Source organism: Microtus ochrogaster, unplaced genomic scaffold, assembly GCF_000317375.1.
Source record: "Microtus ochrogaster isolate Prairie Vole_2 unplaced genomic scaffold, MicOch1.0 UNK84, whole genome shotgun sequence".
NCBI classification, from domain to species: Eukaryota; Metazoa; Chordata; class Mammalia; order Rodentia; family Cricetidae; genus Microtus; species Microtus ochrogaster.
In genome coordinates, this window is record NW_004949182.1 from 847895 (window position 1) to 859663 (window position 11769).

Sequence of the window (11769 nt, forward strand, 5' to 3'; positions counted from 1 at the left end):
GAGAGAGAGAGAGAGAGAGAGAGAGAGAGAGAGAGAGAGAGAGAGAGAACTACAGTTCTCATGCTCAAGTCAACTGCTAAAACAGTTCCATAAACACAGGAGTGCAAATCTACCTGAACACACACTGGACCACTGGACAGCTGAAAACGAAGGTGTAGAGAAGGAAAAAGCACTCTATGTCAGCCTCTTTCCAAATGAAAAATGAACATGAGAACTGGGCAGAGGACCTTGTTGAAAAGTAGGTCACCGGTGAGCTCAGAGAACGTGTGAAGAACCATTGCTACAAGGATTAGAATCTATTTCTGCGGAAAATTTATGCTCAGAAAGAGTATCCTTTGGTTCTATGCTCATTTTTAAGGGGGACTAGGAGAGAGTCAAGAAGTCCAGTACACAAGCGTTTCTCCTGCCCTGCTGCAGCAACAGCGCCTAAGCCAGGACCTCGCAGGTGCTCCAAAGGGGACGAAGCACAAAAGGTGTTCAGTGACGGACACCACAACGGTTCACACAGCCTTTAGCTGCAATGGAACAATCTGGTTCCCATTCTCCATTCTCATCGTCCTCAAGCTATGTCCACAGCCATTTCTGTGAGTCTGCCATATTTCTGTGATTATAAATGGCAGATAACACAAATACATGGATGGCTTCTACAGACTAAATCCAGGACAACAGACCCGAAAAGGAACACATCTGCTTATCTAAAAAGATACAAGAAAAGTAAAAGGCATCTATGTTCTTACCCATTGAGCAAATGGTTACCCCTGGGGACAGTTAGATTTGGAGGGGCTGCTCCTAGGGTGCTGAGACTGGGTCTTCACCCAGTATTCTCTAACCAGTACCACCAGCTAGGAAGACTTAACAGCAATTACGCACACACACACTTAATGCTTCCCTACACTAAACGTTCGTGAATGTAGGTGTTTGTAAGAAAGTAAACTGAATTTCAAACTCCCTACCACAAAAGGAAGCAAGCCATCAAAAGGGAATCTTGGAAGTGCTGGTATCAAGTACCTCTCCCAGAGTACAGCCACGGGGACCACCATAGGCCAGGAGCAGTGTTACGGGGACTACCACAGACCACCATTCTGCTGAACAAACTGCACTTTTCTTTATTTCCTGGGCCAGAAAACAACCAAGAATGAGCGTAAGACTTTTGTATTATCCACTTAAGCCAACACAAAACTAAAGTAATCAACTAAGAAACTACCTAAGTAAATAAATAAATCAAGTGGCCATACTCTAATATGAGTGGGTAGCTTCTCTCTAGTACTTAATAAAATCAATGGCCTGGCAGTCATTTATCTCAGCTCTCCATTAATAGATTTCCCACTAAGAAATCCAATTTTTTTATCTGTTTTTTTTTTCAAAATTACAAACAAGTCAGCTGTATCCGCTCATCCACAAAGAGTCACGTTACAGGTAAAATATTTATAGGCCCTCTCAATAGCCAATAACATATTCCACACAAAATATTCCCAGAACCTTGTTTGAGCAGCACTGTCGAGATTCCTGCACATATACTTTACAAGTTTCCAAATAACTTCACCCGTGAGAGAAAAACGTATTTAAAATATTCAAACATAGAAAGAAAGCCATTAGAAATTAAAACATTCTCAATTTTAGGTGATGGGACCTTTGGCATTTACAGTCACAATGAGGAAATGTGGAGGAAAAGCAGTTTCTAAGAAATGTATATTTATAGGCTTTTCGAAACTATGTTGAGTTCCAAGGTTGGCTCAAAACCACGTGTTGTGTATTTGTTGACATCTTATTTGTTGAAGAGCAACAGTATGAAAAACTTTTTATAACTGATGAGACACTTGGCTAGGATTTCTTTTTACTACAAGAAACAGTATATAAAAAGAATGAAAATCTTAATTAAGCATCACATTTTGGCTTCAAATGCCAAAGAAGAGCAAAATATTTAAGGCTAAGATTAAATAGAGGGTGTAATACGGGAGTTAACTAGAGATGGGGGATGACTCAGTCAATAGTGCTTGCCATTCAAACTCGGAGAGCTGGGCTGGATTCCCCAGAACCCACAGAAGAAGGGCATGTGTTGTATCCCTGTAATCCTAGAGCTGTAGAGGGAGCCAGGGTGACCTTGGGCCTTACTACACAGGCAGACAAGCCAAATCAGCAAGCTCTAGAATTAATGACAGTCCTTATCTCAAAAAAAATAAGGTGGAAATCACTGAAGAAGATAGCTGGTACAGTCCTCCAAGTACCATGCCTGCCTGCAGGCTTTAACACAAATGTGCACAAGTGGTTATAAGTAGGTTTTCTCTCTCTCTTTCTCTCTTTCTCTCTCTCTCTCTCTCTCTCTCTCTCTCTCTCTCTCTCTCTCTCACACACACACACACACACACACACGGGCTAATTACAGGAAAAATATCAATCCCATATATTAGAATTGAAATACTCTGATGTGATATTCAATCTCTACTACTATGTAAAAAGGGGTCCAGCCTGAGTCAAGTTCAACTTTCTATGATAGACATGATTTTAATTTGGGTTCTGAAAAATACTCAGCTTGTCTGAGTTTACCCCTAAAATGAGAATAATATCACTTATCCTGCACAGTTGCATAAATATTTCACACAACTGTCCAGACTCTGATATAAAAGTATCTCACTTTAAAAAATAAAAAAAAGAAAAAAAAGTATCTCACTTTTAAGATTTTTAAATATACCATTAAATATTATGTTTAAAAAGAAAAATAAAGATCTTTGTTAAGTGGCTGCAAACATCTAAGTGACACTGATTTTCTATGGAATATGAGCTCCTATGGCTTATTAGAGTGACTTATTGTCCATTCTAAGGCCTAAAACACACTAAAAAACCCCTAGGAACTCTAACTGTTCATAATAGCAACCAATAATGACTCCCACCACAAATAGAAAAAGCAAAAAATGTACAAAACTCAGCGTAATAGAAGGAAGTTTGAAAAAAACAAAATTTAGGTTCAATGTTAAAAAAAAAAAAATCATTGACTGGCCATTCCAATGGAGTTCCAAATTTTCAGGTATAGTAAATATTTCAAATAATAAAATTTTCAATTTACTATCTCTTAGAAACAATTCTTTACTTCACCAAAGCACTAAAAAAATTTTCAGGAGAGGACATGGGAATAAGAGGAATATCAGAAAGGGGCACACACCTAGGAATGCATGCTTTAAATTTCAATAGACTTGTAATTATTTTAAAAACTTACAGGAAAAGCCTGGTAGTGGTGGCGTATACCTTTAATCCCTGCACTTCAGAGGCAGAGTCAGGCCAGTCATTGAGTTCTGGGCCAGCCTGGTCTATAGATGGAATGCCAGGATGATATAGACTACAGAAAGAAACCCTCTCTTAAAAAAAACAAAAAACAAAAATAAAAATTTCGCACAAGACCTTTTTGAAATTATTGTTACAGTATACAGTAGGAGGGAGCTAATACATGGCCTCTTCCTTTCCCACGCCATTCCTCCGACCTCCCTTCGTTTCTTATTTAATAGCACACATAGGCATACTTGGTTGAGTGGGGCGTAGAGAGCTGGAGAGATGGCTTGGTAGTCCCTAGCCAGCACTGCTCTCCCAGAGGATCTTGGTTTGACCCCCAGCACAGACAGCATGGCTCACAATGGTCTGTAATTTTAGTTCTAAGATGTGATGCCCCCTTCTGGCCTCCTCAAACCCCAGACATACACATTCTACACAGGAATGCACACAGACACACACACACACACACACACACACGCATGCACATATGCAGGAGCACACTATTAAAAACAGACAAAAACCCTTAAGAGGAGAGCATTGGGAATCTGAGTTAGCCTGTCCCAGCATCTGATATTTACAATAGTGCCTTCTTTTAAGTAGGTCAAGATGTTTTACAAACATCACATAACAAACTTTCCCACCTGGACTTGCAAAAACCCAAAGTGAATCACTTCTCTAACTGAAGCATCCAGGTTTCCAGACTTACAACTCATTTTAGACTATACCTCCACCAACAGAACGGACGAATACTTCAACACTCAAGCAGTGGGGAGAATGTGAGAAATATCACAGTGGTCACTGCAAGCATAACCTCTCAGGCCCGGACAACTCGGTCCTATCATGAGGTCAACATGGATGGTTGGTTAACTTTGTTTTAAGCTCTGAATCAGTTTCTCCCTGCTGCTCCAATAAAACACTGACCAAAGCCAACCTGGGGAGGAATGGGTTGATTTGGCTTACAAATCAGGGTAGGATTTCAGGGCAGGAATGTGGAAGCAGGAACTGAAGCAGAGGCTGTGGAGAAATGCTCTTGGGCCTGCTCCTCCTAGCTTGCTCAGTTTGTGCCCTTCGGACAGGGGACCACCTGGCCAGAGATGGCCCTGCGCAGACAGAGGACAGGGGTTCTCCCAAGTCAATCATCAACAGAGAAATGCCCCTACAGACATACTCCAGGCCAGTCTGAGGGAGGCAGTTGCATGACTGAGGTGCTCTGTTTCCAGGATTTGTGACAAACTGGCAAAGCTAACCATGACAAGCTCTTCATCGTCCTCATCATATCATTTCATCCTGTTTAATTCTCTAGCATTAGCTTAGGTCAACTTCAATTTACCTACTCTGTTCAGTTCTCTAGCCTTCTACTCCACCTGATTACCTACCTGATCCTCAGAAGACTGTTCCCTTACTGAGTATTCTGACAGGATCGTCTGTAGTGATTCTAGGTCCATGGACTACTTTAACAATTCCAAAGATGTAAAACTATAGCAGGAATTCTCAAAGCTTCCCTATATTATACCACAAATTATTAAAGCATTACTTACTGGGGACTATTCTATTGAGAAACTAAACTATAATCCAACAATTTCTAACAAGCAATGTTTAAATAACTATCTTCAAGCATTATACCGAGGATGAATAGGCCGTAGATACAAGAATAACCTGCAGAAAAATAACTTGAGGGCTTTCTGGTCAAAGGCCTGCATTTTTAATGGCAGAGTTATCACTTAATTCAATGGTTTTCATGGACACTGTGTTCTCTCATGCAAATGGGGACATAAAAGTAATCTCCACAACATTAGTCATATTTTTTCTTTAAATTTAATTTCCTCTCATAAATGGTCCATGTCTACTGGCTGTAGTGCTACAGTCAGTATAAGGTAGGTATTCAAGTGCTCAAGGCAGGGGTAGAAACATGAGTGCTTGCTACGCTATTGTGGAGGGCACTGTTGGTCGTTAGTCCTCAAAACTGCATTTGCCTCTCGGAGTCTCTAAAAAGTTTTACATTTTAGGTGTAAATTAAAGCTATTCCAAAAAAATTAAAAATAAAGCATGGTTGAATTAGTTTGTTAAGTAATCCCCAAAATCACAGAACTGGCAAAGTCCTTTGCAATCAATTAACCCAACATGAACGAGAACAGCAATGTTGAGGTAGACAGTATCGCCGAGACTACAGAGAACAGAGTCCAGCTGGAGCGGATTAGATCCCCAGACTTCCTGACCCCCACAGGAGCTCTTGCCTGTGACACTACACAAGAGTAGCTCATGTGTACACAGGACGATTATTCTCACAATGCTTCAAGTCAGTTCTTACAGGAAGTAAGGAATCAACTACTGATTGTCACTTGATGTCAAACTGTATTGAATCCAGAAGGGAATACCTTTCTAGATATCAGATCTCTACATGTGTTATGCATGTGTACACATATAGATATATGCTACACGTCTGTATCTCTATGTGTATATGTGCACATGCACAGCAAGGACTTAGAATGCTGCAAGTACATCTGAAAGCTGACACGAGAAAATATTCTTAGTAATAAGGAATGACTAGCAATAAATAAGGAGCTGAGCGGGACTTGTGTCTAATCGAAATTCTTTCTTTAAAAACCCATTACAATATAATTCATAATGTTTAAACCCATATCTTTCAAAAGATCTCATTTAGCTTTCAAATGTGCTCTTTTCTGCCTGCTTTAAAGGGATCACTTTTATGTTCTAAGATAGAGCTCCCTTCAGAATATAAACCTATGCATACCTCTTCCCCAGTACAGTCAAAAATACACGATACTATTTAGTTGAATATTAAGCAGCTTTTGTGTAAATTAAATGATATAATTTTCCAAAAACTTAAAACAAATTAAAATTCTAGTAGGAAAAACAGAGAGCTACAAGGCGCAGATAATAAGTTGGTTCAGATTATACTTCAACTCATAGTTCTTTACCCAACTTGGAAAGTGCTTAGGTTCTAGATGTTCTGATGGCAGATAGAAAATACTTATTCAAACAAATCCAAATTCCAAATCTATCATATTTTTAAATGGTTGATAAAATTCACTGCCAAGTCTGAGAAGTTCTTAAACTTGATTACTTTTTGTATTTGAGCCAAAAGAACAAATTTGAATAATGTTAACTTGAGCAAAATTGTGAAGTGTATACATAAACACTCCACTTCTTAAATAACAGCCCTGATTTCCCCCTGAAAACCACTTCGCACTTGAGAAGCTCCCCCTTGAAATCAGGGTGGGGTCTGAGCCACTGAGGGTTAGAAAAAAGCAGCAGTAGCAGCAGCATTTGAAAACGAGATTAAATGTTTCTTTAGGTCTCAACATTCCCCAGTTACTAACCCCAAACCTTAACGAGGCAATACAGATTTGTGGATTGCAATTTTTTTAATGAAAAAAAATCACGAAACTTTAGTGTAATATGCTGTCACCCATATAATCTGCTCCAGGAAGGCTCTGGTCTCTGCTTGCAAAGAAAGAAAACTAATGAAAGAACATTTCCTCGCAAAGATTCCTAGAGCAGACTTCTATAAAGACATGGGAGTCAAACATCGTTCTCTCTAAACACAATTGGAACTTGAAACGGGAGCCTAAATGTGTGAATGTGTCTTCTTAAAATTACAACCATAAACGTTTTCAGAGAGAGAGATGGTCATTCTTGGACATTGTTAATGGACCACCACTCGGCAAGACTCCAATGCCCCCCCACTAGCAAAAGAGACAAAGTCCTGCTCAGTATTGAAGCCTGATGTGGAAGCCAACTAGGCAGAGTGCTACTTTCACAGGAACGCAACCAACAAGGGCACAAAAAACCAAACACTGAGAAGAAATGCTGTTTGCACATAAAAGGGTCATAGAATCCTAGTTTCCTGCAAAGCTCAGGTGTTGTGTGTTTTAAGTGTTGAATATTAACCTTGGCAAAATCAATGCCTACTAGGCAGATGAGAAATGTCCACAGTGTGGGCATTTTCTTCAAAATCCTCACCCAGGGCTGAAACTATGTGGGATCAAAGTAAGATTCTACATTTTTCTCCCAACATTAAGGTACTGGCCCTGATTCTACATAATGCAATCAAGTGTATTTAAATTAGAACAACAGGCTGTGCAATTAAATTGCACAGGTTTCTAATCTATTAATTACCAGGTTGGCAATAACAGTAAAATTGATTTTTTTTTCCCCTAACAATAAGTCTATGTAATGGTTTGAAAGCTACATAAATACTTTACAAAGGATGTTAATCATAACTTTGTGGCTTAATGCTTTACCCCTCAGTCACGCAAGTTGCATGTTCAAATTTGTTTCATGGAAAAGACAATGCTGACATCTTCAACTGTAATGAAGGAGAAAAGAAAACCTTGGAAGGTGACTATCTTGTTATGTAAAATTAATCAGGATTACATAAATCTAGGTAGAAGCATAATTAAGTAAAACCCAAGCAGGCAAAGCAAGGCACATGGACTGTTCTGTTAGGAATCAAAGGTATAGCGTGCTCTACACAGTCATTGCTATGTAACTGGTCTGAAGAGATAAGGTTGCTCAGATTCACACTAATAGTCTATCCACTCTCTTCTCCAAAACCCTTGCTGCTTAGTCTGCACTGGTAGAAAAAAAAAAAAAAAGCAGCAACTAGAGACTTAATAGCAGATGACTGCAGAGGAGCCACGCTCACCTTGCAGACAGATCTTTGTTGCTCTGGAGTGCAGAGCAGACCTTTAGCTCAAAGTCATTGCTAATCTCAGTTGTGCAATCCACATGGTGCAGTTAACCCTAAAACCCATGAGGTAAAGCTGGAATGTCTGCTCCCAGTGGCATTGCACAATCCCTCAGTGAGACTGCACTCAAGGAAGGCTGCTCCATATCCGATGGCAAAGTTATAACATCCCCTTTCATGACGGTTCATCGCAGTCAGCATTAGCACAGACACAAGGAGCAAGCATGCACAGGGCATAATAAACTTATATCTAATGTCTATAAACAGTATTTTTAATGCTTAAAGAAAAAAGGACTTCCAAACTTCGAATTCACACCGGACTTCAAGAGAGATGGGTAAAAGACAAAAAGAGATTCTCCATGAGGGAATGACCAACACATGTCCTAACTTCAGTGATCAATATATTCGATTAAAAATTACATTCTATTAAAAAGTTACTAATAAAATAACCATCTATAGCTGGTAATGAAGCAAGAGCAATAAGTGAAATGTAAAAATCCTGCTTTGAAAAGTGAGCTCTTTTGATTTATGGTGTCTCCTTTGTTAATAAAGAGAAAGAAAACAAAATGTACCCAGGGTTTTTTAAGTTTGTCTTGTCTTTCCCTTAACTTCAAAGACTGCAAGCAGAAAACTCTTTTCTTTCTCCCCCTGCGGTCTAACCTCTTTCAAAAAAAAAAAAAAACGTTTTAAAAAGAAGAAACAATAAATGAAGTGACAGGAGGTGATGGAATGAGGAGAGCGCAGGGAGAATAAAGGGCGGTTTTATAACAGGAGGGATTTTGTTAGCAAGTGACTGGCAGGTCTCCTCCAAGTTAGAAAGAATTCCATCCACTCTCCAAAACTGCAGAGGCCAAAAATGTCTAGTCTAATAGTTCTGAAATCCCAGAGTCAGGAAAGCTTTGGGGGAGGGTGGAGAACCAGTGAGTGGGGGAAGGGGAAAAAAAGACCAGCAGGAGAAGAAAGAACAAAAGGAGAAATCCAAGACAGGGGAAGGGAACCAGAGGACCCCAGAGGCCTAGGAGTGAGCGCTGGGGAGAGCAGGACCCGGGAGCAAGGGAGCAAACAGGGCAGGGCCACACTCTGCAGCGCGGCGCACCATGGACAGGGCTCGGCGCGGGCGCGGCCCACACCCCTCTAGAGGACGGAGGAAGAAAAGAGCGAGTGGCCGGCGCTGGCTCTGTCCCGCTTCGGTGACCGCAGCACTCTCCAGCCCGGCTGCCCGAGGGAACTAGGCCCTGACACAGGAAGGGAGGGAACAGCAATCTGTGCCCATTTTTCGCCCCCAACGCCCGCGGAGTGGCACTTCCGAGTCCTGCCCGCACTTGGGGCTACCATCGTGTTACCCACCCTCTTCTCCGGATGGGGGTTGCACGGGGCTCCGGGGTGAAGGTCCGTGCCACGCAGAGAGTGGACACACCTCTCTCCCGCTACCTCTATAGGACCCCACCGCACATGGGCACAGACTTGGGACCCCCACTTAGACCCCACCCAGCCCAAGGGCCATATCCAAGGGTACATGGTGTGGCCAGTAGGACCTGCTAGAGATTGGGACCGGGGTAGGGGTATTCTTGGGAGGGATGCCCCGTGAAAGTTGGGCTGGGGGCCTGTGTCGCGGAGAACTCGGGAACTGCCTGGAGCAGGTGCTTCCAGCTGCCGCCAAGTCTCAAAGTAGAGTCAATGAAAAGGCTCGCTGGCGCTCTCCCCGAGAGTGGGAAAAGTGAGGGTAGCTTCAGGCAACTGGGTGCCCAAGACCCCCGCAGGGCAGAGGCAACAGTACGGAAAAAGGAATGCACATTTAAAAAATGGCCAAGTAATGGGGACTTCTCTCCTGGTCTGGTACCAAGGGTGCGGGGCCAGAAGCGTGCTGAAGCGCCTGCCGGCAAACACTCAGTGTGGCAGGGGACCAGATTCGCTTTCCAAGTGGGGCCGACAAAGAATATTGCCAGGTCAAGAGAATCCAAAGGCCAGAAGGCAACTCTGAGCTGGGATGAAGACAATAGGACATAGGAGCACTTGCGCACCAGGAGGCGCGCGGGTGCTTGAGCGGGGTGGGGTGGAGGCAAGTCCTGTAACTAAGACACCAGAGTGAGAATTCCTAGTGCAAACTCGGGACCCCTCCCCGAAGAAATAAACAAAACAAACAAAAAATAAAATTAAAGTACAAAGCGAGGGGACAAAAAGCATAGAAAACTACAAAACCTAGGAGTTATCCTGCCTCACCCTTCTTCTGCCTGGGGACATCCTCGAGCTCGCCTTGGCCCAAAAGCGAAGCCAAGGAGACCCTGTGACCAAGGCTCGCGGAAGAAGGGGCGGTAGACCAGCTGGTCAGGGAGCCTGGCCCCGAAGTCAGGCTGGGGCTTCATGTGTGTTCAGTTTCTTGGCCTCACGGTGTGGCACCTCCCTTCCTGGGTGCTCAGCCCGGCCCCGCAGCAGCGCGGGGAACAAAGGGACCCGGAGCCACACGCCCCACCCCGCTTGCAGTCCGACCCACCCGGGACCTCTGCGTACCTGAAGCAGGGCCGCCAGCAGCGGCAGCAGGGTCCGCGGCGCTCCCGCTATCCGGCACATGGAGGCGGAGAGGGGCCGAGCGAGGAGCCAGAGGCGGCGGTGGAGGCAGCAGCAGCAGCAGCAGCGGAGCACCAACAGCGGCGCGGAGACGGCTCCGGGCAGTGGCCACCCCTTCCCTTCCCCTCCCCTCCCCACCCCCTTCTCCGTTGCTCTGCGCTCCCCGCCAATGAGAGCGAGCTGGTAACAAATAGCGGGCCTCGGAGTCCGCCGGACTCGCACCAGGAGTAATAAAACAGACGGGAGATCAAGGAGCTGGGGAGGGGGCGGGGAGAAGGGCGGGCGTGCGTGCGCGCCGAGCAGTGTGTGTGTGCGTGTGTGTGCGTGTGTGTGTGTGTGTATGTGCACGCGTGTGCGTGTGTGCGGGCCGCTGCGCAGGCAGCTGGGCTACGGCCGGAGTGAGGCGGCAGCCCCAGAGATGCGGCGGCACGGGGACCGCGGCTGACGCAGGATACGGAGGTGGAAGCCGAGCGGGTGGCGCTCTCAGGAGCTCCGCCACGCGAGCTTTCGAACCCCGGCTTTTCCCTTCTCTGGGCGTCCTCTCCGGGGCCGAGCGGTGCGACAAAGCTTCCGGGGGTAGAGCGCCTCGGGGGAAGGGCGCTCTCGGCCGTGCGCGTTGCGCCCACAAAGGGCGACGGTCCCGCTGGCCAGGCCTCCGCGGCGTCGCCTTTCCTGCTCCCTGGCCACTTAGAGACTCTGTTCTCCCGCTGCGGCCGCGTTGGGGGGGGGGTCACAGAGTAGGGGGGATGCTCGGCTGCTGTCGCGATGGCCGTGCCCCTCGCCGCTCGCGCGCGTCGGCACCGGCCACCTAGTCCTCGCCACTCGCGCGCACCGCGAAGGGTCTCCGTTGGCGCGACCCGGGCGAGCTGCAGCCGCTCTCCCGCCTGGCCGCACGCGCCGCCCGGGCCTCCCGATCGGTCCCCTCCCGCCGCCGCCGCCCTCGCCCCCGCCTCCCTCCTCCCGAGCCTCCCGCCCGCGTCGCGGCCAATGGGAGGCCACCGAGCTGCGGCGATAGCGGGCCGGATCCACGGCAGCCGCCCGCCCCCGCCCTGCCCAGCGCTCGGTTTTCCTTCTGCTGCAGCCCGCGGGGGTCGCCCGAGGGGTGGCTGGGGTACGCCGAGCGCCACCCAGCAGGTGGAGGGCTGCGGGAAATAAAACTACTTGCGCAGGAACTTGCTAAGCGGCGGCCCTGTGTTAGGTCCGCCGAGGGAATCGGTGGCGACTGAGAATCG

The 11769-nt window shown here is 45.8% G+C and overlaps 1 protein-coding gene across 2 annotated transcripts in view; it reads right to left on the reverse strand.

Moving 5' to 3' along the window:
- Cdh2 (cadherin 2) overlaps nt 1–11465 on the reverse strand; it is a 233185-nt gene extending 221720 nt beyond the window's left edge. For both annotated transcript variants that reach the window (XM_026777786.1, XM_026777785.1), the window contains exon 1: nt 10481–11465. In XM_026777786.1, the coding sequence (XP_026633587.1) occupies nt 10481–10540 (60 nt within the window). In that variant the 5' untranslated portion in view covers nt 10541–11465. The remainder of the gene's footprint in view (nt 1–10480) is intronic.
- Nucleotides 11466–11769: the final 304 nt, after the last annotated feature.